A 27964-nucleotide genomic window follows, 5' to 3' on the forward strand; every position below is an offset into this window, starting at 1 on the left:
TCTTAGTCATTCACCTTCTTTACAAGCTGCACCAAGTGCAATAAACTCACTTTCCATTGTAGAGTGAGATATGCACGTTTGTTTCTTAGATGCCCATGATATTACTCCTCCTCCAAGAGTGAATATCCAGTCACTTGTAGATTTAGATTCTATACTATCTGCATTCTAGCTTGCATCGCTGTACCCTTCAAGTACAGCGGGATATGATTTATAATGCAGTTCATAGTCTATGGTTCCTCTTAGATACTTTAAAACTCTCGAGATCGCATTCCAGTGTACTTGTCCTGGATTACTGGTATACCTGCTTAGCATTCTTACTGTGAATGTTATATCGGGTCTAGTGCAATTCATTGCAAACATTAAACTCCTAGTAGCACTCGCATATTCTTGTTGTGTTTTACATCTACCAGTATTTTTAACCAATTTAATACTTGGATCAAATGGGGTTGGAATCGATTTACTATTATAATGATTAAACTTCTTTAACACTTTCTCTAGGTAATGAGATTGTGTTAAGGCTATTCCATCATTAAGATTATAAATCTTAATACCTAATATTACATTGGCTTTGCCCATATCATTCATGTCGAAGTTGGTACTTAAAAACTTTTTAGTTTCTTTCACACAGTCCTCATTTGGTCCAAATATTAGCATATCATCTACGTATAGGCAGATAATGATTTGACCTTTAATATATATGCACTTATCTGCTTGGTTTACTCTAAAACCATTAGATTGTACTACTTGATCAAACTTCTCATACCATTGTTTAGGAGCTTGCTTGAGCCCATAGAGAGATTTGACCAGTTTACATACTTTCTTCTCTTACCCGGGTTGAACAAACCCTTCAGGTTGTTTCATATAGACTTCTTCATCTAGATCACTATTTAAGAATGTCGTTTTGACATCCATTTGATGGATTACTAGGTGATGAATTGCTGCAAGAGCAATTAAAGTCCTAATGGTAGATATACGGGCAACAAGAGCATATATATCGACAAAATCGATACCTTCCTTTTGTCTAAATCTTTTGGCTACCAATCGAGCTTTAAACTTATTTATGGTTCCATCAGGATTGAACTTTCTTTTAAAAATCCACTTACATCCATTTCATCGTCTATGGCTTTGAACCTGGTGGAAGATCGGCTAAACACTAAGTGTTATTTGAGACTATGGAATCCATTTCATCGTCTATGGCTTCCCTCCAAAACTGTGCATCAGGAGATGAGAGAGCTTCACTAAGTGTTGATGGATCACTTTCAATACTTAGTGGTAAAGTAATCTTCTTTCGTATTTCATTTATATCGCCTTCTATAAGGAACATATAGAAATCTGGGTCAAAAAATGTTTCTTTTCTTGCCTTTTTCGATTTCCTTGGTTCATTTCCTTTTGGATGAGTATTAGATGTATCATGAAAGTTGTTAGGCTCTTCGTTCATTAGTTCTATTATATTTTCATCAACCTGCCTTTTTGTATGATTATTCATATAGTCTTTGTATACTGCGTTTTCAAAAAATATATCATCCCTAGACTCTATAATCATGTTTTTGTCAGCAAAAGAAGTTTGTTCTAGAACCAAGAATCTATATACGAGACTATGAATCTCATAACCCACAAAAGCACACCTGTTCCTCTAGGACCTAACTTTACTCTCTTAGAATCAATAATCCTGACTTCTGCTATACTTTCCCACACTTTGAAGTAATAAAGATATGGTTTCTTCTTTTTCCATAATTCATATGGGGAGATATCCAATTTTTTATGTGGGATAGCATTTAGAATACGGTTTGCTGTTAACAATGCTTCCCCCACAAATTCAGTGGTAATCCAGAATTTAATATCATACAGTTGATCATCTCAACTAATGTCCTATTTTTGCGTTCCGCTAGGCCATTTTGCTGAAGTGTGTAAGGTGCCGTAAATTCATGGATTATACCATTTGATTCACAGAAGTCATTGAATTCATTAGAAGAGCACTCACCCCCTTTATCACTTCTGAGGGCTTTAATCTTTATATTCAACTAATTTTTCACTTCGGCCTTATAAAGCTTAAACTTTTCAAAGGCTTCATCTTTAGATTTTATCAAGTATACATAGGAAAATCTAATTAAATCATCAACAAATGTGATAAAATATATTTTTCCTCTACGAGTTAAGGTAGTATTTAAATCATAGATATCGGAATGAATTAACTCCAAGGGTTGTAATTTTCTCATGCCAGTCTCAAATGGTTTTCTGGTTATTTTAGAATGGACACTGACATCACATTTCCCTTCATATTGAATTTCATGATTTGGTATAAGGCCTACGATCATCATTCTTTTCATTGAATGATAATTAACATGACCTAGTCTAGCATGCCATAAAGATACAGAATCCACTATATAAACGGAAACATCATTATTATTATTAATATTCAGTTTAATCATATCATTACATGAATATCCTTTGCCTACAAACATACCATTCTTGGTGATAATCAACTTATCAGACTCAATCACTATTTTGAATCCTCTCTTATTGAGAAGATCGCCTAACACTAGATTTTTAGACATGTCAGGTCCATATAATACATTTGTTAGTGTCAGTCTTTTGCCTGATGTAAACTGAAGCTCTACTATTCCTTTTCCAACAACGTTCACACGAACGTTATTACCCATTTTCACTTTTTGTTCAGTTGTTATACCTTCATAGGTCTTAAAGATGTTTCAGTCTTTCGATATATGAATGGTTGCACCAGTATCTAGTCACCATCCACCATTAGATATTACTGTGTTAGCTTCAGTAACCATTGCTATAAGTTGGTATTCTGCCATGTTAGCCTGAGCTTTCAGTTGTTTCTTCCTGTTTCGACATTCCTTTATGTAGTGTCCAGGCTTATTGCAGAAGTGACACTTGCCCTTTTTCTTTCCTTTTTTCTTAAACTCTGTATCTTTATTTAGGACAATAGATTTGGAGTTTTGAGATTTTGGCTTGTCATCTTCTACAATATTTGTTTTGGAATGATTTTTCGAAGCACTTTCTTTTTTGTTTCGGTTTCTGGACTCTTCTTCTATACAAAGATGTCGTTGAAGCCCTTCAAGAGTGTATTTCCTTTCATCATGTTTCAGTTTCTTTTTATAATTAAACCATGATGAGGGTAATTTTGCAATTACTACACCGACCAGGAATTCTTCAAGAAGATCTATCCCACCAATCTTCAATTCATCAACCAAGTTCTGTAGTTCGGTTACTTGGGAGAGAATTGGTTGATCATCTTTAAACTTGAAGTGGACATAATTGTCGATCAAAAAAACTTACAGGTCATCCAAACAGAATATTCAGCTTTCTACCTGTAAGTAACTTACAGGTCATCCAAACAGAAAAACTAACTTAACTGTAAGTGACTTACAACTTACCTTCAAATAGGTTACTTGTAAGTAACTTTCACCTGTAAGTAACTTATAGGTAAGTCACTTACAACTTAAAAGAACTTACAGGCATCCAAACAGGGCCTTAGATCGGGGTGGGTTGTATCGGCGATATCGATGATGTATCGCACGATATCGACAATATATCGCACGATATCGACGATAATATCGTACGATATCTGAAGTTTTGGATTTTTGGTATCTTCCGAGGGTTATCGGAGGAGTTTCGTCTTGTAATGTTGCGATACCGATAATATCGGCCGATAGTATCGATATTTCGAACACTGGTTTCAACATTGTTTTCCTTTGAGGAATGGTAGTTGCATACGGCTGTGTGACCATTTGCTGGAGTAAAACAAAAGCACCTTACAGGTGCCAAAGTAGTGCTGACGTTTGAGATCCAGGTTACTCATCAGGCAGTCTCCACAATGAAAGTGCCATGGCCTGAAAATAAGTCCTGTCTGCTTGTCAGGTCTCCCACGTGTTTGTGAAAAAAAAAAAATATAGACAGTTAAAAACAATGACCAGTGACCCCATTCCACATACATGTGCAGCTCACCTGATTGGTGGACCTTCCTATTTATTGAGCTAGGCCACATTCACCATGAGGCCTGCCTGATGAAAAGCTCAAATATCGCCATTGTCTACCACACATGTTTGGTGCTTGCTGATGTTTGCTTGCAAGTAGCGTTTCTCCTTTTATTTTTCTAGATTCGTACCACTGATTTTAAACCTGTGCAAGGTTACAAGGGATTGGCGCATTTTGATGTCGACACATTTGTGGAAGAAGTACTTGTGAAAGACACTGAATGGCTACCTGGAACATCTGAAACTCTAAAGGGTTCATACGTTTTCGTATGGTCTCATGGGAGCAGAGATCGGAGACGTGGTGTTTGTGGTCCTGCTCTCATTACAAAATTCAAAGAAGTGATAGATGCACGTGGCCTGCAAGGTCAAGTGTCTCTCAGCCCCTGCTCACATATTGGGGGCCATAAATATACAGGGCCACAATAACAGGTCACTGGTAAGTGAAATCCATTCACTTGATTTATAGCTTATCTTCTATGCCAGTCACCTATTTATGGTTTCATCTTTTGTTTCTGGTTTCCAAAATGTTCAGGGAAATTCATTTGTATAGAATAGTTGTTGAAGTATAGTTTACTGAGATGCATGATTCTGAACAAGTAGGGCCTTCAGCGATCCAGACCGTGATCTGATTGGCCCCACCATGGATGGGGGATGGGCCAAGATATCTAAAGTTTGAAATATCAAAAAATCTTATAAATCTTTGGCCTAGTGTCCAATATGTGAGATTTTTAGGGCATCTTCCTGTCCACCATGATGTCCATTGATCAATTGTGTCTTCAAACTGGATTCGTGTAGTATGGTCCACACTGTATAGACGTCCACCTCTGTTAATTCCTCAAAAAAGTATTCTCTTGTTAGTTTTCATGGTATGGTCCATCAGGTCAAATGACTGTAATCTGGATCACTGGAATGTGGGCCTTACATGTACAGTATTGCAAAAATCTCAACAAATGATCCTTGTATTTCAAGAAAGTCTCTCTCTCTCTCTCTCCCTCTCTCCCTCTCTCTCTCCCTCTCTAAAATATTTTAGAGTAAAATGGATTTTTAGTCACCTGGTTATGTTTTTCACAGGTATGGGTATGTCACTCCAAATGATGTCCCGGTTTTGCTTGAGCAGCATATTGGTAGGGGAGAAATTGTAGATGCACTGTGGAGGTAGCTTTTCATTCCTGAATTAGCTCATCTTGATTTCAATATTTCTGATTATTTTCTTTCTGTTTTTCTGTATCAAAGGTAAAGCTTTCTTATTCCAAGGAAAATTCAATAATTTTATGTGTAATTTAGAACTTTTGAAATAGTAACTGCAATACAATTTCTTAGAGAGGGTTTTGTGCGTTAGGATGCATTCCTTGACATGAGTATCACCTAGTGGCTAGTCTGAGATGTTGGAATTAGTTTGGCTTGCTTGATTTTCATTTGTCATTTCTCTAAGAGAAGGTTTGAAATTGGTGTATCAGATTCAGGTATCATATCATTAACCACTGATATGGCTCTGTATTGACCTGTATTGGGCTGTTTATGAACACAAAAAACAAAGATAGGATAACACAAATTGGGGAAGCTTAATTTATGAATAACAACACCAAATACAAAAACAAAGTCAAATATGAGGGAACTTCCAAAAAAAAAAGTATAAATAAGAGGGAACTGTTGGGAATTCACTTGCCCAAAGAGAGGGTATATCCAATGAGAGGAGTCATGACCTTTCCAAATAAACTATTCAGGCTACGGCCAGGCTTCCAATAACAGGGTGGAACTTTGGGCCCTTCACGATGCTTTGCATTTCAGTATATCGCTGGGATTTCATGAGGTGCTTATTGAATCTGACTCCTCTTTTGTGGTGGATGCTATTAAGGGGTCCTCGCTTCTTCATTGGAAGTGGGATTACTGGTTGTTGAGAATCAAAAGTCTTCAATTGAAAGGGAATTTTTCCATATCCCGAATTCCTCGTGAAATTAATGGGCCGGCGGATGGGCTCGCTCAAGTGGGATCGGCCAATCAAAGTACTTTCTAGACGGACAAGATGGCCGCCCTCCCAAGACTGATTAGGGGCCTCTGTTTTCTGGACAAAGCGGGTATAGGAGCGTTAAGGGAGTCCTGATCTGTTTCATTTTTCATCTCTTCTGTTTAGCCATAGTAGTATAGTGATATGATAGGCGGCCGGGCCCTTCTTTTTGTTGGCCCATGCCTGCCCGAAAACTGTGATTTTGTAAGTTTTGTTGACGATATGAATACAATATCAGATTTTCTTGAAATTTTTATAATTTAAAAAAAAAAAAAAAAAAAAAAAAAACCCTACAAGAAACTCTCATTGAAGTGGAATAGAAATTCTTGAATGCCTTTGCTAGGTGTACATAAGGGCATATATAGAAGAGGGTCACCTTATGGGAAAACGCAGTCATCGTTGACCCATTGGACCCAGCGCCCAGGTGGTTTGGCCAATAGTGGGTCAAGAAATATTGAATGGTGATGTGGGTGGGGGTTTCCGAGGAATACAACATCATTGGAAACTATCATCGACGACATCCATGGAAACTAAGGTTCATTCTTTGCATGTACGGGGATTTCACCAAGTCATATTTGAATCTTCCATCCTTTCTCAACATTGAAAATCTTCTTTTACTTTATGGTGCTACTGTTTTCCAAGCTTTGCCATAGTGCTTCAGTCACCCACAACCATGCTTCTTGTCTCACCATCTCTTTGGTGGGCCAAGTTCAATCCATTATCTTTGGGCAATATTGCTGCATCAGTCTTCTCGCTGTGAAAAGAACTTACCCTCCTGTTTGGTTTTGCAACTCTTTACCGTAAGGCTTTGTTAAAGTTTCGTAGTTCTTCATAAACCATGTGTTTTCAGATCCCAATTTGCTTTTCCAATAGACAAGTTATTGAGCTAGTCTTTATGACCTGTAGAGGTTGATAGCACATCAGGGATTTCAATAATCTTTGGCTAATTGAATGGAGAACTAATTTCCAAATCATCTAGATTTTGTGGGCGACTAGGGATTGATCTAGTCCTTCATGGCATGCATAAAGATAGGTAATGTTAAAGATGGGATTGATCCCCATCTCTTTCAGTTTTCTTAGCTGATATTTATTTGGCCCAATTTTCTTTGTGATAAGGCAAGGCCTTTGTTTTGTGCTCTAGCTTATGATATCTACCCATTGGGAACTCTTCCTTAAGTAAACCACTACCAAGTCATAGTCTTCATACTCCGGATATTGATGATGGGAGTTATTGATCCTTTTACATTGATCATTAAATTTTTTGAAGGTTTGCTTGAACTTGTTGATGAATTGGACAAATATGGCTAGCAAGCTCTTTCGCTTCCTTGCTACTTTTTTATGGGATTAAGTAAGGGACTAAGGGTATATGGTCCTAGATTCTATGGAGTCTCAACACGAGGTCACAGGTTCGAGCACCCCTTGTGGTTTGAGTGCGCGAGAGTGTGTGGGAGGGGTGATGTGTGTGTGTGTTAAAAAAAAGGTATATGGTCCTAGATGTGATTTGTGCCTCTACCATGTGCTACTTCAAATGGCGTCTTCTGTGTAGATCAGTTCTTAGAAGTGCAAAGGCAAATTTGACTTGGTTAAGACAAAGTCGCAACTATGTAGATTGCAACCTACAAGGCTTTGGAGTAGATTGCCTTGGGATAGATTCACAACTTCAATTTAGCCATCAGTTTGGGGTTGATAGGTATTGTAAGAGTGGAGTTGGGTTCCCATGTGTCTCTATAGGATGCGCTTGCACGGGTCACCAATTCTGTCTTGGTAGAATTTTAAGGTTGTTGGCACTCCATGGAGTTGAATAATCTCTTTGAAGAACAGGTAGGCATTAGGGCAAGTGTTAGTGGTATTTTTGCAAGGGTTATGAAATGAGTTGTTTTTGAGAACCGTATTTTTTTATTTTTTATTTCGAAGCGATAATCATTTTATTAGAAAAAGGCGAAGCCAAAGAATACAAAAGAAAAAGAAAAATAAAATTATGACCAAAAGATCCTCTACAGTTCTGACCACTTAACAGGCAACTGATTAGAATCTAAAATACTAGTTGCTTGTGCCCACTCCAATTTAGTTGCTTGTGCCCAATCCAAAACATTCAATTTCGCTCTATGGAATACTTCCTCAAGACGACCTCTTCGATTTCTGAAACAGCAATTGTTCCTTACCATCCAGATGCTCCATAAACCTGATAGGAGACACAAATGCCAAACTTTCTTCCCTACTTTACCTTTGTCTCCTCCATGCCAAGCGAATAAAAACTGATTTATCGAACCTGGAACAATCCATGCAATTTCGAACAATTGAAGAAACCATACCAAATCTTTGTAGCAAAAGGACAAGGAATAAAGAGATGATTGACCGATTCGGCCATCTTGAATGCATAATAAACTAACATTTGGAATAATCATGTGATGCTTACCAAGTTGTCAATCGTAAGTACCTTATTCCTCCCCACTAACTAAGCAAAAGCTGCCACCTTTGAAGGAGCACCATAGCGCCAAACATCGGCCGGATACATTCAAACTGATCTCTTTGACTGCCATCAATCATCATAAAAAATGATTTCGCCAATTTTATTTTTATTTTTTTTATTCAGATATATCTTTTAGCCACATCATTGAATCTGCCTCTCAGATGGATGGATGACAATTTGAAAGCATATCTAACAACCTAACCAATTCATCCATATCTTCATCTTTCAAATTTCTTCTACAAGGAGCCCAGGTAATTTCCTCACCATGCAAAGAGAAAAAATGATCAACCGAAATATTTCCTCCTGAAACACTTGAAAGAAAGATATAGGATAACCATTAAGCTTGGGGACTTTATCCCTTCACAAATTTGAAATAACTTGATCTCCTCATTGATTGAAACTAATCAATTTACATCTTCCTCACTTATAAAATTAGAACCCATTACTGATGGTTTAGATAAATTGGGTGTCTTAAAAGTCCTATAAATGTATCTGTCAGGAGAGTTGAGATCTGTGTCCTATCGTGATTTTATTCTAGGCAGTCACGTGTGCATGTTGCGTGCATGCATGGATGTGTGTGCATGTATGTGTTTGTGTTCGAGTGCATGTATGTGCATTCATGCATACACATCAGCATATGTTTGGGCATTTTAGCTTCAGGTTAGCTGGATAAGGTGTATTTTCTCTGGTTCTGCCTTTTTCCTTGTAATTGCTTTGTGGCTTTTCAATAAAAAATCCATTCATTAAAGAGGGCAAATTATCCAGAGAAGGTCATTACTATTCTTCTGTGGATAAAGCGATAAAAGCTTCGAGTTAAACCACTTCATTGCAAATTGCATGCTTGTTTGCTTTCTTCTATCATTTTCTATTCTTATGGTTCTTTTATAGAAGAATTTAGTTCTTTTACAAATTATAATGTGAAATCTCTTTCCTATCATTTTGTTCCCTAGGTCTCCTAGCCCTCCTTTGGTAAATCAGTTTATGATATTTGCATGTTCCCTTCTTTTCTCGCCTTTAGTGGACATGTCAATAAATTTAATATTATATATCTCTCAATTTTTATTTTTTTGCATGTGAATATTTTTTTTTTTTGCATGTTAGACATGCTAATAATAATAATATATATATATATATATATATATGTGTGTGTGTGTGTGTGTGTGTGTGTGTGTCTGTGTGTGTCTGTGCGCGCATGCATGTGTGTGCGTGTATGTATGTGTGTGTGTGTGTGTGACACTTATTTCCAAATTGGGTGGTGTTGTTGCTTAGAACCTATTTCCACACTTCTTCTATGATTCTATATATGGCCTACCATGGCATTTTGTTTAGGCCTAGTTTTCATTATGGGTTCGGACACAAAACTTGACCCAACCTGCCAACACGACTCGGACCGACTCAAAAAGTAAGGTTTGGGTCGGCCCATTTCCCCTATAGGTTGGGTTTGGGTTTGTGTTTTGTCAACTTGAAATCAAATGGGTTGGGCTTGGGTTGTGCTTTGTCAACTCGAAATCAAATGGGTTGGGTTTGGGTTTGGGTTTGTTCGGCCGGACCCGGCAGTCATGAATATATTTCCCCCTGCTTCCTCGCTATATGTGTATTTATATTATAATATAATGTTAGTTTAAAAACTATAAGCTTGAGTTATGATGGTTGTAATTTGGTTGTAGTAAGAGTTTTATTTTATATTTATTAGGAGACCTAAATATGTGGTTGATTGTTTATATTTTTTCTCCAAAATGAAAATATTTTTATTTTTAATTTATTTATTTTTATTTTTTTTTAATTAAATTGGTCATGTGGGTTGGGTTTGGGTTGGCCTTTCAACCCCTTTAATAAATTCGTTGGTGATGTAGAACCTGTCACAGACACGTTCCTAGCATGGTTGAGCCAAAAGAAGATGGACCGTGAATTGACTATAACTTTTGATCCGGGTATCGTTACAGGGCGCATAACCTATCAATCTTTACTGAAATGGGCCATCCGAGGTGAACCGACCCACAAAGTGGGTCGCATCTGTCCGTTTCGTCAAAAAAGGCGCGCTTTCAGCTCAAAAACGAATTTTTAGGAAAATTTTACTATTTTTAGTAATTCCGATTTTTTAAATATTTTTAGAGCTTTAGATTTTCTTTCCTTTTAGAAATAACTTTTAGTTATACTAGGACTCTTCTAGAGAAAGTTTATTTGCAATTTTTATTTTTAGAAATTAGGCCTTAGAAGAGTTTTATTAGAATTAGGATTTTTATTAGAGTTAGAATTTTGCTATTTTTGGTAAGTACGAATTTTAGTTTATTTTTTTTCCTATATTAATGGTGTAAGGAGACACATTAGGGAATTATCAATTTTCATCAATCAATTTCGAATTTATCAGAATTTATTTCTATTTTCTGCTTTCTTTCCTCGTGGATTCGAGAAGTCTCTGTGAGGAGTCCAGAGAAGTTCCGTGGATTCGGAATAGTTATCCTCTTGAGGAAGACGGTGCTCGACCTCACGTCCTCCCCTGCGTCAGTTTGGTATCAAAGCGAGGTTTCTCCTCGGATTGATGGCTTCTAACGACGGGTCGGGCAACAATCCCATGGGCGGTGCTCCAGGGAATTTACCTTTAACGGCGGCAGCTTTTGAAGCAGCACGGCGAGAGAATCGGCAAGCCATGCAAGGGCTGCAGGCTTCTATCAATCGCATGGTGAATCGTTTGGCGGAGGCCCTAGGGCAGCTCCGTGTTCATGGTGGTGATCCACCATCAACAATTACTAGAATTCGTAATCATACTGATTGTAGGGCGACACTATCAGTGAACCACAGGATCACTCCTGATAAAGTGGGATCTAGCAATATGATTTCACAGCATCCTAGACGAGGCATTGATCAGATGGATCGGATGGATCAAGAATTGCAGATGAAAGTCGATCTTCCTAGTTTTAATGGTCAACTCTACTTCAAGGACTTCCTCGATTGGTTGCTTAAAGTCGAACGTTTCTTCGACTACATGAACATAATGGAAGAAAAGAAAGTTAAACTCGTGGCCTACAAGTTGACGGGCAGAGCTTCAGATTGGTGGGAGCAACTTCAACTCGAGCGAATGAGACGGATGAAGGCGCCAATCCGCATGTGGCCGCGGATGAAAAAGTTATTGTGCATGCGATTCTTCCCTACCAATTACGATCAGGTATTATTCCAACAAAATCAAAATTATTGGCAAGATAAACAATCATTAAAGGGTTATGCAGAGAAGTCCTATTATTTGTCGGCGAGAGGTGACCAAGTCAAAACGGAGTTGCAACAAACCACAGGATTCATCAGTGGAAAACATGTGACCCCTATGGGAACGGTGAGCCAACTCAAGACTTCTAAAGTGGAGGGACAATCTCTCATGACTGAACAGGCCTTTGTTAAACAATCTGAGGAAACGGGAGACATATATGCAGTAGTTGAAGAGAAAAAATATGTGGAGCCTGTGAATATCCTAAAGGATTTGGAACCAGTATCGCAGGAGTTCAAGGGGGTTGTGCTCGATGAACTCCCTAATAAATTACCTCCCATACGAGATATGCAAAATTACGTTGATCCCATCGCAGGGGCAAGTCCGCCTAATTGCCCACACTATCAAAAAAAATATGAAATCTTGAAGACAGATGTGAAGGAATTAATCGATATTAGTCAAGTCAAGGAAAGCATGAGTATATGTATCGTATCGGCTCAAAAGCTTAATGCCAAGTACAAAAAAAAGTCTAATGAACATCGGCGTCAGAAGTTATCTCAGACTCATGTGCCAAGTCTCTTGCGTAACTCGAGGACGAGTTTTTTTCAAGTGGAGGGGTCTGATGTAGAACCTGTCACAGACACGTTCCTAGCATGGTTGAGCCAAAAGAAGATGGACCGTGAATTGACTATAACTTTTGATCCGGGTATCGTTACAGGGCGCATAACCTATCAATCTTTACTGAAATGGGCCATCCGAGGTGAACCGACCCACAAAGTGGGTCGCATCTGTCCGTTTCGTCAAAAAAGGCGCGCTTTCAGCTCAAAAACGAATTTTTAGGAAAATTTTACTATTTTTAGTAATTCCGATTTTTTAAATATTTTTAGAGCTTTAGATTTTCTTTCCTTTTAGAAATAACTTTTAGTTATACTAGGACTCTTCTAGAGAAAGTTTATTTGCAATTTTTATTTTTAGAAATTAGGCCTTAGAAGAGTTTTATTAGAATTAGGATTTTTATTAGAGTTAGAATTTTGCTATTTTTGGTAAGTACGAATTTTAGTTTATTTTTTTTCCTATATTAATGGTGTAAGGAGACACATTAGGGAATTATCAATTTTCATCAATCAATTTCGAATTTATCAGAATTTATTTCTATTTTCTGCTTTCTTTCCTCGTGGATTCGAGAAGTCTCTGTGAGGAGTCCAGAGAAGTTCCGTGGATTCGGAATAGTTATCCTCTTGAGGAAGACGGTGCTCGACCTCACGTCCTCCCCTGCGTCAGTTGGGTTGGGGTTGAACCTAATCTCATTATGATTGGAACCTAACCTGACCCAAACCCAACCTTACATGATCCATTGCCACACCTAATAGTGGGAACTGAAAATTTGAAATAGTACACTCAAAATGTAAATGGGTGCAAGGAAATCAATTAAGGATGAGTAAAAAGTGACTCCCATAAATCATTCTTTTAGCCGTGGGATACATTTTACCAATAAATAATTTGTCATTAAGTCATCTACTACTGCTATAATTTTCGGTTGTTGTATATCAATAATTGCAATAAACATTTTATTATTTTAAATAATGTTTATGGACATTCAGCAAATTTGACTTTCAAAAGCAACCATTGATCTCATCTTTATATTTGTGTCCACTGCTGACACACATGTCAATGTTCAAGTTTAATAGGTTCATGTGTTAATGTATGGCTGATTCGCTGATGTCCGTGCAACTTTCTTTGTACGGGGACTCTTTATTTATTGCATTGATGGATCTTTGTTTTCTTTAGTTTGATGGGCTTTTTCTCAATGATTTTTTGTTATTTGTTAAAGAAAAAAACATAGGTTCATGTATTACTTGTGTAAGAATCAAGATTAGTTAAAAAAAAAAAGTTTTGAAGAAATGGAAAATAAAAAAATATAAATAAGTGCAATATAACTATTTTATCATTTGAAATAATCTAGGACTTGTTGGCAAATCAGTCTTTCAAAAGTCACCTTGTTGTACACCATGTATTCATGTCCAACACCGCTACATGTGTCCGTGTTCAAGCTACAATGTTACATCGGCTAATTTATTAGCTATGCAAAATTAGTAGAAGCGTATAAAATTCTCAAAGAATGGAGAAAAATATTACTTTTCAATTAGTCATAGTAATATGTCGGAGCAAACTATATTCAAGTTATTACATTCTTCGAGATAAATGGGTACAAAATTGTCTAGACGGATCATGCATTGGTGAGAATTCTTTCATGGCATGACCTGCAGTTAGTTTTCAACCCATCTAAGAAAACTATTGCAGTTAGTCATAGAATTCATGTTTAATCATGAACCATTTCAATTGTGTCTGAATTGAATCATATGCTGTGAATTGTCAATTCTAGCATTTTAACAAGTCATACTAATGTTTGGAGGAACTTTTACCGAGAATGGGTTCTAGCAGTGGATGCTTTGTGCCTAACTATTCATGTACGTGTGTTTGAATGTATATATTGATTTGTGCATGTTGACTTTGATTTCAGGGGTCAGATGGGTTTGTCGGAGGAGGACCAAAAGAAGGCCCAGGACCTCAGATTTCGACTTAATGAAGAAACCAATGCAGAGAAAAGGGCAAAAGAATTTACCCAAGCAGTTGAGATTGGAAGCAATGTGAATGACACCCAGACTGATGTGGTTGGATGCTGCCAAGGTGCTGGAAACTCTTGTTGCCAGAATCCAAGTCCAAAGGAAAAAATTAAAAGCAATCAAGTCAATGGAGAGGGGGTGAAGGCCTTAGAGACGAGCAACAAAGTAAGAGCAAGCAATAGTGGCAAAGGGGCTTGCACTCGCAAGGCGTGTGCAATGCCAACATGGTTTGAGAGTTGTGAACGGGAGGACACATATGCAGCCCTTGCAGTCGTTGGGGCAGTTGTGTCAGTCGCCATAGCTTAGAGCTGTTACAGGCAGTTGAGATAAGAAGTCTTCACCTTCAAAAGCTATAGTAGGTAAGATTTTTTTCTTTCTTTGTTTTTTGTATTGTTTTCCATGTTACATAGGGCCTGTGTATTCAAATGGTAGAATTTGGTTGTATTTTGTGTATGATCTATGGAAAATGAAAGAGAAGAAGTCCAATCTTTCTAGAAAATGGGTAACTAAGTTACATGACTTGGGTTATGATCTTTATTGCAATTAAATCAAAATTCCCATCTTTGCTTCTACTGTCATTTATTCCTCGTAAGGGTTGTTTGGATGCACCCAAAATGCAAATTGCAGTGTGTTATTCACATGTTCGCATTTTAAAGTAGCAACTGTCCCCTTGTCTTAAATGGAGGGCAATGTACCACTTAACGCTCATTTATGAAATAACCTCAAAGCATGAATAAAATGAAAATGGGTCTGACTCCTTTTCATCCCATCTTCATTCTGGGCAGCATATGGGATGAGCCAGCTGCAGCGTTGTCTGATTAATCCATTGTTCTTATCGGTAATGGCATGAAATGCCGATAGTGCAATTCAGGGTGGATGAATCTTCTCACCAGTGTGAAGGTCGTTGGCCTCTGGTGACCTCCAATCTTCTAACATCAGAGTAAGTGTGGCCCACTTTTCAATCTCCTGATCATCTCAGTTGGATTCAAATGGAAAATTTGTCTTGGGAGCAGGCAGTTGTGTCATTTTCCTCCCTGACAAAAGGGTGCATTTGGATATTGATTGAATGATGCTGGAATCATTAGTTGCATTGAAATTTTGGAAATTGATGGTTGGCTCTGCTATGTTTGGTGTGATTTGAATTTTGAGAAATACAACAGATGAATGTAGGCTTTTTTTAAAAAAAATAATAAATAAATAAATAAAATTGGTTTTGTTTTTCATATCTTTATGCATTATCAATGTCTAAAACATTCTAAAATTGAGATTCTGCGCTAATGGAGGATCCAGTATATGGATGGACCCAATCAGTGTATCATGCTGCTACACGCCGGTGAGAGAAATATATTTTATTCAAATTCAAAGTGAGAGAGAGCTATATTTATTTCAGATTCTTCGACTACTGTTTCATTTTCTGGTACAAGGATGCATTGATGATATCAATTGTGAGGGTTGAAAGGTTTTGTAAGTTGAACATCTGTGAGAGGTTTGATCAACACAAAAGCGTTTATAACAGTCGTGAATAAAATTTGGTGAGGTTTGATCAACACAAGCGTTTATAACGGTTGTGAATGACATTTAGTGAGGTTTGATCAACACAGTAGCGTGTATAACATCATCACAACATTGCGCGCTGGTGCAAGATTTCAGCCAATGATCAGTTGGCTCTCGGTCATCAGTATTATCTGGTCCAAAAAATCAGTTTGGTTGGTTGGATTTATGATTATGGACTTACTAAAGTGGGGCTCGTGATTCAACCTAAAACATGTTACACCAATTTTCAGCCAGACAAAACATGTTACACCAATTTTCAGCCAGACATGGGTTTTCTATTATAATTTGGACTTCAAAACAGGACGAGATGGATTTTCTATTATTATTTAAGACTTTGAAACAGGACAGCGAAAACATGAAATATGCTGACCATCAATATATGGTTGGATAGCGTTAGATAGAAAAGTATAAATTATATCATCCTTCTTACCTGGTGCTTCTATTCCCTTGAGATATTTTGCTCCTCCTAGCTCCAATTCTCTTATTGTCTTAGTATTAGATCAAATGCTGCAGAGGGAAAAATCTACAATAGCATTCGATCAATAAATATAATACATTCTCTGATTCTCTTTCTCGAAAGTGTCAGAGTTCGCAAAAGAATTCCCATTCCCACTCAGTATTCGATTCTAAACCCAATACATATGGATCCCCAGTCATATTTACTTTTCGATTTTGTTGATGGTGGTGAAACGTTTGTATCTCTTCATTTAGTTAATGTCGACGGCTCCATAATTGTAAATTTTCTTGAAAGGATTTGTTTGTGAGTGTAGGAAACTGTTGACTCTATGGTATTTTACCTATGGGGTTGTTTTGTGAAAAATTCAGCATAGTAAAGAATGTTAACTTTGTAAGTTGCAGATGAATCTCACCTGACAATTTACTCTTCTTTGAGAGATTTACTGATTCAAGATTCTCTGTGTTTCCTGATGATGCTGGAATTCGGTTTATGAAAGGGTTGTGTAGGATATATTAAGCACATGCAATGACTTTAGATCCCCAATTAATTCTGGGATATCGTTATGAAATTGGTTATTTGTGGGATCTACTATAGTGAAGACAATAAAAATCTTTACCAGTTCCATTTCTTGCCCTTTGCTCGCTGTAGTCACTTATCTTAATAGTATTAGTATCAAATTCTTTGCCAATGAAATTGGCGGACCATGCACCACGTGCTCCCATTTATGAGATAACCTCAAAGGAGGGCAGATAGGGCACTACCTCCACTAAGATCTAGCTAGAGACAACCAGTCCTGTTAGGGGCTGTAAGGCCCATCATGACGTATATGTTTGCTGTCCATTTATTTAAAATATCATTTTAAGGCATTAACCCAAAAAAGGCCAGATTGAAAGCTCAAATGGTGTCCAACACATGAAGCAATGGGGATTGAACTCCGACCGTTTAAAATTTCTTAGGGTCCACCGTGATGTTTATTTGCCATTCAACCTGTTAATAAGGTCATATAGACCTAGATAAAGGGAAAACATAAATATCAGCTTGATCAAAAACTTCTATGGCTCCCCAAAAGTTTTCAGCAGAGAGCTTTCAATCCCTGCTACTTTCTATGGTGTGGTTGGATGGTGTTGATAAAACATACACATGGTGTGCCCCATGGAACCCTAACAGGATCATTTGTCTCTAGCTAGGAAATGGTGGGGGTGGTACCCAATCCGTGTCCTTCCCAATGAAAACAACTCCTACAATAAGCACTGTAGGTCGACCCTGATGTCTGTATGACATCCACTTTGTCCATCAATTATACTACATCATTCAAGGATGGAGTGGGCTGCACCACATGACATAATGAGATTTATAGACCCAAATGATGCACCATGTTGCCACATGCATGATCTGGTAAGAGATGGCTGTCATATTTCAGGTCCTCTTGGAAGATGGATAGATTGACAATATGTATGCGAGGGTTGAGAAAGTTTGTGGGGTGAAATCCATGGGTTTGTGATAATAATAAAAGTACATGGGCTAACATCTGCTGAGGTTTGAAAAGCCAACAAGCATGTATAAGACAATCCATCTCCATGCCATCATGTATCACAATGTGTAACATCGGTTCGAGATCGAAGATGTCCATTAGTTGGATCCCAACCATGTAAATCATTTGGTCCATCAATCAGGCCGGTTAGTAGGATCCATTATCTATGGACTTTATAAGGATGGGTTTAACTAATAAAAGACATGCCACATGTATAATTTTCAATCAAAGACTAGTTTTCTGTCACACCATGGTCCACAAATGGGATAGTAAAAGCATGAAATGTGTGCACAACAACACTTAGTTGAATACATGTAAAACATAATATTATAAATACAATCCTTATTCCCTTTGTGCTTTATTCTTGAGTTTTTCCAACATTTTGCTACTTTTGTTTTGTTTTTTTTTAAAAAGAAAAAAAAAAAAAAAAAAAAACTTTTGCAGAAAGGTGGGAGCTCACCACCTATAACTTTGTTGATATGATTAAAATAATGTACAATCATTTGGGTGGGCTCCACAAAAAGAAATGGACCTCACCTAACTTAGTATCGATGCATTAGACTAAATACCTCACATGGAAATATTAACAAAAGCATTTTATCAATAAACATAATGTATTCTCTCTTTCCCTTTGTCGAAAGTGCTAGAGTCCAGAAAAGAATTCCCATTCCCACGCCGTATCCAACTCCAAACCCAATGCACATGAATTTCCAATCATATTTGCTTTCTGTTTGTGTAACCTTAGTATTTTCACATTTCTTTGATATTGGAGGGCCACATAATCCTAAGTTTTCTTGAAAGGATTCATTCATGAATGAAAAAAACTGATTGCTTTGCGGTATGCTACCCACAAGGTGGTTTTGTAAAAGATTCAACACCTCAAGGAATGTTAATTTTGTAAGTGCTTGAGGAATTTCACCTAACAAATTATTTCGTGAGAGATCTAATGACTCAAGATCTTTTATATTCCCAATAGATGCTGGAATTCGGCCCGTGAGATGGTTGAAGGACATATTTAGCCCATGCAGCGACTTTAGATCCCCAATTGATTTTGGGGTATCCCCGTAAAATTGGTTATTTGAGAAATCCACTATGGTAAAGGCAGTAAGGATCTTTACTAGCTCCATTTCTTGCCTTTTGGTCACTACGGTCACTTTATCTTGATAGTATCCATATCCAAAATCTTTGCTAAGGAACTGAGATTGGGATTTGCCCTCCTCCATCATTGCCTTCCAGCTCTCAAACATATTTGATGGTAAGCTACCTGTAAAGTTGTTAGAAGAGAGGTCGATGATTTGCAACAATGGGGAAGTGTGAGTTGCTAGGAATTGTCCAATGGTGCCATCAAATTTGTTGGATCTTAAGATGAGAATGTGCAGCCAGGGAAAGTCTTCCAACTGAAAAGGGAAGGTGTCATTTATTTGATTGTTCCCAAGGTTTAACACCTCCAGTTCCTTGCAATTGGCCAAAGACCTTGGCACCTGCCCTTTTAACTGACTTCGACTAAGATCAAGTGTCTGTAGAGTACATTGTTCTTTGAATGTTTTAGGCAAGATACCTTGAAATGCATTTCCTCCCAAGATTCAAAACAGTGAGGCCAATGTTGTTTTCGCCTAGACATGGTGGAATCGAACCATTGAAGTGGTTGTCGGACAGAATGAGGACTTTTATTTGAGCATTGCAAAAATGCAGTGGAACTTCTCCACTAAAATTATTGCTCGAAAGTGAATAGAATTCGATGGAAAGTGAAGGGATTGGGATTGAGCCTTCTAGCTTATTAAAGCTTAGGTCAAGGTATCTCAACTTGCTTATGGAAAGATCAAGAATTGGTGGCACTAATCTTTCCAAAGCATTATGAGAAAGATTCAAATAATTCAAATCCCCATTTCCAACCTTCCATATCCAATTGGGTATTTCACCATTGATTTTGTTATTGGAAAGGTCCAAATAATGCATCTCGTCTTGGCTTCTCAAGATATCTGGAAATTTGCTGATGTTGCAAGATCTTAATGACAACCATTGAATTTTGGGGAAGGATATGGAGGTTGCATTGCTTCTGCTATTGCCGACTGAGAGGAGGTGGTTATCTGAAAGATCAAGGTACCGGATGTACTTACCAGTTTGGAATAAGCCAAGGTCCACATCACCGCTGAAATTGTTTGATGAAAGCGTGAGTTCATAAAGCTCGGTGAGTGCAAAGAAGGATCTCGGAATAGGCCCTTGCAAGCTGTTGTTACTCAAGTGAATCATCCCTAATTGTGAAGAGGATGCGTTCTGGAGCTCACCAAGCTGACCACTAAATTGGTTATCTTGGAGATGCAGCTCTTGTAATGATGGGAGTGAAAACAATGATGATGGAATGGTCCCACTAAGTGAATTGTGGGACAAATCAATCATTGATAGCACTGAAGAGGATGTGTATTGGAACTGGTCAAGTTGACCACTAAATTGATTATCTTGGAGATACAACACTTGTAATGATGGGAGAGAAAACAATGATGATGGAATGGTCCCACTCAGTGAATTGTTGGACAAATAAATGCTCTGTAGCACTGAAGAGGATGTGTATTGGAACTGGTCAAGTTGACCACTAAATTGATTTTCTTGGAGATACAACTTCTGTAATGATGGGAGTGAAAACAATGATGATGGAATGGTCCCACTGAGCAAATTGTTGGACAAATCAATGATATGTAGCACTGAAGAGGATGTGTATTGGAACCGGTCAAGTTGACACCTAAATTGATTATCTTGGAGATGCAACTCTTGTAATGATGGGAGTGAAAACAATGATGATGGGATGGTCCCACTAAATGAATTGTCATTGAGCATGAGCAATTGAAGATTTTGAAACTTGTTGCCATAGGAAGAAGGGATTGGACCTGAAACCATTGTTTGAAAGATCCAAATGCATGAGTTTCTCGAGCTTCACAAGCCATGATGGCAATGGTCCGCTGAAACCATTGTATGAAAGATCCAAATACATGAGTTTCTCCAACTTCACAAGCCATGATGGAAATTGACCGGTTAGGTTGCAATATCTAAGCTGGATCATTGTCATCAGTTTGGAATTACTTAATGAATCCCGTAGGTTGCTACAAAATCCAGTGTCGGATAGGGAGTTGGGATTTCACCTGTGAGAAGTGGATTGTATCCTACATCGAGGGTTTGTAGGTTTGGCAGCCTGAAAATACTCTCTGGAATTTTTCCATGCAATCCACATTGACTGAGAGCTAGTGAGGTTAAAGAAGACAAGTTCCCTATGAAGTTGGGTACCACTGATGAGAGATAGTTTCCACTGAGGTGGAGTTCAGCTAGGAAATGGAGGTTAGAAAGGGAAGGATGGACGGGGCCTGATAGATCAACCTGCGTAGTTGAGGGAGTGCCGAGGATAAGGTCAGGCCCCACTCACTACCCTGAGCTGAGATGTATACCCGATCGAGATACAGTTCTCTCAGACTGGACAGGTTTTGGACGAATGCTCCAATGTTTGGATTTTCGAGTTTCAGCAATCCAAAGTCGGAACGATTGAAATATTGATTGTGAGATAGATCGAGGGACACCAAAGTGGTCAAGCGGGAGATTTCCAGCGGGATTTGGCCATAAAAATTCGAACGAGAGAGGTTGAGATGGGTCAAACTGGTGAGCTGCTCAAACCCAGATGGGATTGTAGAGCCATCGAAGTTATTGTAAGCGAGGTTGAGCTTCTGAAGGCTCTGAAGACGAAAGAGGCTTACATAATCAATCTGACCTGAGATACGGAGCTCGCTGAGGTCGAGACTGGTCACGTGACCAGTGGCACCATCGCAGGTGATGCCTTCCCAAGAGCAGCAATCCCTGTTATCAGGATTCCAAGAGGGGAGTCTAGTCTTGCTGAAAGCTCTGTTTCAAGTGGAGCAATGTTTCAAGTGGAGCAAAGCAGAGAAGTGATCTTCAATGCATTGCTCGTGGGTTGATAAAGCCTTACTGTTATTGGCACTGGCAAAGACAAAAGAGGAAGAGAAAAGGAGGAAAGAGAAAAGGAGAATTGAAAACGCAGGGTGGAGGAGATCCATTTGATTTTCTTGGGAGGATTTGGAATGTGTAGGAAGAGAGAAGGTTGGGAGGCATTATATAGGGTAGGGAGAAGTGTTTAAATCAATGCCAACTAATCATTATGTGGGCCACACTCACATGCAATCACCAACAGCAGAGATTCGTTTAAGAAGCACGGCCCACATAGAGAGCATGGAGAGCCCCGCACGGGACTTTTCACAGGCATGCAACAGAAGGGAACTCGGATGGGTTTATCCACGCCGTCCATCCGTTTTTACAGAGATGTGTGGAGCCAAAAATTTAAATATATCCAAAGCTAAGTGGAGCATACCATCGGAAACAGTAGAAGTATTGATTTCCACCGTTGAAACCTTTCTAAGTGCCACAGTGATGTTTATTTGTCATCCAACCTTGTTCATGAGATCAAACCGACATGGTTGAAGGGAAAACACAAACAGTGGGCCCCAGGTGGTTTTTAACGGTGGGTGTTCAATCACTACCGCTTCATGTGGTGGGCTCAACCTGAGATATGGATCTGCCTCATTTTTTGAGCATGGTAGGCCCAAGAGCATTTCCAGCACCGAGTACAGGAAGGATCACTACCAAAGCCGAGTACAAGGGGAGGGCTTTCCAATTCCCAGTTCCTTGTCCAAAAACGCACACGTTCTCATCTCTCCTCCTCCTTCTTTTGTCTCTTGCTTTTGAATGCGGATCGCCTATGAAAAGGCACAGCGTCTTGTTATTGGTCCACATCAGCGCCTGTGATATCAGCGGAGAGGAAGCCGATTTCGTCCTACCCCCCTGTGGGGTCCACCTTGATGTAAACGTCTTATCCACGCCGTCCATACATATTAAAAGATATACATATTAAAAGATCATTTTATGGCATGATCCAAAAAATGAAGCAGGTCCAGATGTCCAATGGACCACACCAAAGGAAGCAGTGGTGATAATGATACCACCATTGAAACCTCTCTAAGGGCCACTGTGATGTTTTTTTTACCATCCAACGTATTCATAATGTCATATACACCTGTATGAAGTGAAAAAACAAATATCAGCTTGATCCGAAACTTTTGCAGCTCCTAAGAAGTTTTAAATGGTGGACCTTCAATACCCACTTTGTGACCCAATTAAGCCTTGGTTCTGCTTCATTTTTGGGTTTGTTCCGTATAATGATCTGTAAATAGGGATTGACGGCGTGGATAAGTCGTTTACATCACGGTGGACCCCACAGAGCTCTGCCCGGACGGATTACGTCCAGGCGGTGACGGATTTCAGTTGGGAAATCAGCTAATAAAAACTCAAAAAAGAAAGAAAGAGGAAAAAAAAAAAAAAAACATTAGGATTTATAATTGGAAAATATACATGTTTCCTCTTTTGTACACAGATTTTCACACCAGAGAGTGTTTTGACACTTGCAATCACCCACTGTGGACTGCACCACGATGCATGTGTTAGATCCACATTGTCCATCCATTTTTTAAACACGAGCCGAAAATTGAGCCAGATGCAAAGCTCAAGTGGGCCGCAGCAAATAAAGAAACTGCCATTGAACGGCTACAATTAAAACCTTTCTAGGGCCTACCGCCTACCATGTCGTTTATTCTCCATCTTACTTATTCATAATATCACACATACGGACATACCTGGATGAAGGGAAAACACAAATATCAGCTTAATATTGGCCTTCTTTTAGCTTAAAATGAGCTTTGAATACGGCTAGACGGCATGGATATAGTCACATACATCAGTGGATCCCACAGTGAGGGGTTCCACCCACATCGATGGATCCGGGGTCTCACCTAATCTGCTCCCATGCACACGCCACCAAGCGTGACAGTTAGGTGCAAAATTCAGGCAACCCACAAGGTAGGTTTGACATTGTAGATGTTTACATCTAGTCTGGTTGGTCCCTACATTGGAAACTGGTGTACGGGTAAGAAAAACTTCATCCCAGTTTTATGCAGCTGTACATTTGTTTTGCAAACCAGGGTCCACCTGACCAGTAGGCAGACCTGATCTTGGGGCAGACTATCTACATCGTGGTACCCCTCTGATGGATAGATGAATTTGGACGTGCGTGCGGGTTGAACAGCAAAAGTTTAAAATAGACTAGAAATAGAATTTCAAGGTCAGCTTCCAGTCCTTGCTTGAGTAGTACCCTCTTAAGGAGTTTCAACACGAGGCCTTGGGTTCGAAACCCACGTCGTGAAATACCACTACGATGTGTGTGGTGGGTGCGAGTGTTAATAATAATAATAAATAAATAAATAAAAGAAGAAGAAAAAGAAAGAATTCCAAGAACACGTACTTTATTCCGATCTCGCCCATACGCATGATAAAATGGCTTTTTATTTTTATTTAAGAACGGCACTAATGTGCCATGCCCATTGCGCTAAATAACATAAAAGTTCCATCGACGGTGGTCTAAGCATCCATTATTTTTATTTAAGAACAGCACTAATGTGCCATGCCCGTTGCACTAAATAACATAAAAGTTCCATCGACGGTGGTCTAAGCATCCATCAGCACTGTATGAAGATACTCCTCCATCCGAACGGGGAGCAGGCCCTAGTGCTGGAACCAAACCGGGTGTGCACAGCCCCTTTGCAATCGGCCTGGTTGTACATCGCAGCTGTCTGCCCGGTGTAGGTGAAGATGTAGCCGGCCTGGCGGTTAATGTTTGAACACCCGCACTGGCTATGCACCTCCCAAGCGCCGCTGCACCTGGGCCCAGTATACGACGTGAAACGGCTCGCATGTGCATGGTTGCTTCCTAGCACAAGCAGTGCCATGACCACAATCACCATATAGGTTGAAGTCTTCTCATGGGCCATCGGATTAAGGGATGATCAAAAGACTTGTTACTCTTGAGGGAAATATAAGCTTGGGGTGATGGACGGCATAGGCTCTTCTCCTTTTATAGGGAGGAAGAGATGGATGAATGGTTACGTGTATGGTGAAATTTCTTGTCCTAGGCAAATTTCGTGAAGGGGGAGATGAATGAACATATCAACAATTCTTGTTCTCGGCAATTTCTCTGCCCAGGAAATTTTCAGGAGATTTTTTAAAAAAATCTTGTGATACTATACACAAAATCTCATTAAAAATAAAATATTAAAAAATATTTATTATAAATTATTAAATGTAAATTATAAAAATAAAAAATAAAAAATAATAATAATAAACACGTATAAACTATTCATTTCAATTTCAAAAAATAAAAATCAATAAAACCGCAGTATTTTCATAATACAATAGCTAAAACTTAAAATCCGGTGACATATTGAATATATAGACATATTATCCTGATAATATTGTTTGATCAAGATGTCACGACACTGTCACGAGCTTTACAAGATCGGGGCAATATTTTTCATAGGAATTTTGGTTGTACTAACCTTCACGTTCAGTCAACTTATCTTGGGAGCCACGATGTTTTGTATATCCCAAGAGTGGTCTTCTGACATCTTTTGGATATTGTTTCAGACAAAAATACCCCTGTCCGTGGTTCAGAAGTCGTATGGTCTTGGAGTGAAGCAGAAGTTACCTTTTGTTTCAACCCCCAAGAAAGTGATGGATCGGCTACTCCCCCGAGGTGGTCTCTGGCCCCACCACCATGTATGTGTTACATCCATGCCGTCCATATATTTTGGGGGATCATTTTATGGTATGAGTCCAAAAATGAGGTATACCCCAATCTCAAGCGGACAACATCACAAGAAACAGTGTTAAATGACCGTCATAGACCATTAAAAACTTTTTGGGGGACATAAAAGTTCTAGATCAAGCTGATCTTTGTTTCTTCCCTTCATCTGTGTTTGTACGACCTAATCAACAGATTGGATGTCAAATAAACAGTACTGCAGGCCCTAGGAGGATTTTAATGGTGGAAATCCAATCATTATTGTTTTCCTGTGTTGTGGTCCACCCTAGATTTATATCCCTCTCATTTTTTGGGATGAATCCTTAAAATGATCTGTAAAAACAAATGAACGGAATGGATAGAGCACATACATCATGGTGGGGACCACAGAGCACCGAACACCAACACCATGGCATGGACGGAAGCATTTATAAGCTCGTGAAGGAACAAATGTCACCTTTATTCACCTTTTACAGACCTTCTTCTTCATCTTCTTCTTTCGTTTTCTTAGATCAATGAAGATCCAGGGACCAACTGCCAGAGAGGGACATTGTTTCTCCTTATCGTTTCTCTCGTCTGAAAGCCTCTTCCACTACGAGGTTAGTATTTTATTTTTCTGTAGGCATTTGCTAAAGCAAAGGAAGATCAGAGTCGAGAAGCTGAGGGTTCTGGTTGTCACGTGAAAGGAAATTTACTGTAGGGCACGCCTTGATCAAACCTCCACCATTGATAGCAGAAAATCACGACTTCACGTTTTCAAACCTCCACCACTGACAGTGACAACCACGACCCTTCGTCTGGGTCAAAACCACAACCCAGATGTAGTGTCGTGGTTCACATGCACATTGGATCTTAGTTATCATGTTAGAAAGATCATGCTTTTCACATGCACATAATGTTACATGGGTCATGGTTGGCAAATGTTATGGGTAGTGTTGTCATGCCAGATGGGTTGTGGCTGCCAGCTGTTATGGATCGTGGTCGTCATGTAATATGGGTCGTAGTTTTCATCTTACACAGGTTGTGGTTTTCAGCTGTTATGGGCTATGCTTGTCACGGAATATTGATCGTGGTTGTCATGTATATAATATGGGTCGTAGTTTTCATCTTACATGGGTCATGGTTGTCAGTTGTTATATGGGTCGTGCTTGTCACGGAATATGGATCGTGGTTGACAACCACGATCCACGCTAGATACAACAACAACCCATTGTTCTTCATTATCACGACCCAACGTATATAACAACCCCGATCCATTGTGCATTTGAACCACGCCCCATTTTCCATGACAATGGGGACCAGTTTCCCTTCGTACTAGCCTCGATTCATGGTCATACCTCTCAAATATTCTGAGGGTGGCCTTCTGACAACCTTTATATATAAAATGTTTCCAACAAAAATGTCCCTTGTCCTTAGCTCAATAGTTATACGTTTTCAGAGTGCAGAAGATGTTACATATTTTGAACAATCCTGAGAATGTGACGTAGACCGAGGCCTTTTTGATCAATGGATTGTGGTTTCATCTAGAGTGGGTCATAGTCGACAATCACGATCCAACATGGATGATAACCATGATCCAATATGCATGTGAACCACGAGATCACAGGATAGGGTCGTGGTTGTCATACACACTGGGTGGTGGTTCCCAACCACGATTTATTATGGATGATAATCACGACCCATTGTTAGCCATATCCACGACCCTTCTAATGGATCGTGGTTGTCAGTCACACAGGTTGTGGTTGCCTTCTTGTCATTCACAACGGGTCGTGGTTCACCAACCACGAACTGTTTTGGTTGAAAACCACGACCCTTTGAGTGGTTCATGGTAGTCTTCAACCACAACCCAATGTGAATGACAACCATGATCCAAAGTGGATGATAACCACGATCCTTTACAGATGACAACCAGTATCCTTCATTTCCGACAACTTGTACCCATTCAATTTTTTCACGGATTAACCAATATTAGAAGAGTATGGGTTGTAGGCCTATATTATGCTATTATGATGGAGAGAGTGTATATGACAAGAGAATGTTTACCTATAATGGTAGAGACTCAAAAGGATTTGTTGTAAGTGATGATATAACATATCGGCAGCTCCTAGATAAAATGCATCAGATTACGAAGACTGCATCGGATGAATTCGATTTGATAATTAAAGTTGTGTACGGTGATGCACTACATGGATTCCTCCGTCCACATAGAATCAAAGACGATGAAGATCTCGAAGCATATATGTTATTCTATGGACAGACTCCTCCAACACAAATGCCATTGTATGTAGAGAAAGTGAGTTGTTGTCCTCTCGTTGAGGATAATAACATAAATCATACTTTACATTCGAACCTATCGTCTCTTCATTTGTAGCCTTCAAGCAATGATCGGATAGTCAATGATTCCGATATACCTGGCCCTTTAAGTAATGATAGATTTCACGATCG

At 39.0% G+C, this 27964-nt stretch overlaps 2 protein-coding genes across 2 annotated transcripts; one reads left to right on the forward strand and one right to left on the reverse strand.

Moving 5' to 3' along the window:
* Positions 1 to 14197: 14197 nt before the first annotated feature.
* Positions 14198 to 14599, forward strand: LOC131255238 (uncharacterized). The gene has a single exon (XM_058255931.1). It carries the CDS (start codon positions 14198 to 14200, stop codon positions 14597 to 14599), a length of 402 nt encoding a protein of 133 aa, XP_058111914.1.
* A 3778-nt stretch (positions 14600 to 18377) lies between these two features.
* Positions 18378 to 24710, reverse strand: LOC131255239 (receptor-like protein 7). The gene is made up of 4 exons (XM_058255932.1): positions 24463 to 24710; positions 21251 to 21717; positions 19394 to 20717; positions 18378 to 19338 (listed from the first exon to the last, which is right to left on the reverse strand). Exons 1-4 carry the CDS (start codon positions 24708 to 24710, stop codon positions 18378 to 18380), a joined length of 3000 nt encoding a protein of 999 aa, XP_058111915.1.
* Between the last annotated feature and the right edge of the window lie 3254 nt (positions 24711 to 27964).

The sequence above is a fragment of the Magnolia sinica genome, chromosome 9 (genome assembly GCF_029962835.1).
Source record: "Magnolia sinica isolate HGM2019 chromosome 9, MsV1, whole genome shotgun sequence".
Taxonomy (NCBI): Eukaryota; Viridiplantae; Streptophyta; class Magnoliopsida; order Magnoliales; family Magnoliaceae; genus Magnolia; species Magnolia sinica.

Excerpts from the sequence above, each read along its gene's own strand:
- LOC131255238 (XM_058255931.1), top strand. The coding sequence starts at position 14,198 with ATGGGTTTGTCGGAGGAGGACCAAAAGAAGGCCCAGGACCTCAGATTT.
- LOC131255239 (XM_058255932.1), bottom strand. The coding sequence starts at position 24,710 with ATGGCCCATGAGAAGACTTCAACCTATATGGTGATTGTGGTCATGGCA. Across the intron at positions 20,718-21,250 it reads GGTATACATCTCAGCTCAGG|GTCCAATCCCTTCTTCCTAT; the intron begins GTAGTGAGTGGG and ends CAATGGTTTCAG. Across the intron at positions 19,339-19,393 it reads GGGAGGAAATGCATTTCAAG|TCGAAGTCAGTTAAAAGGGC; the intron begins GTATCTTGCCTA and ends ACTTGATCTTAG.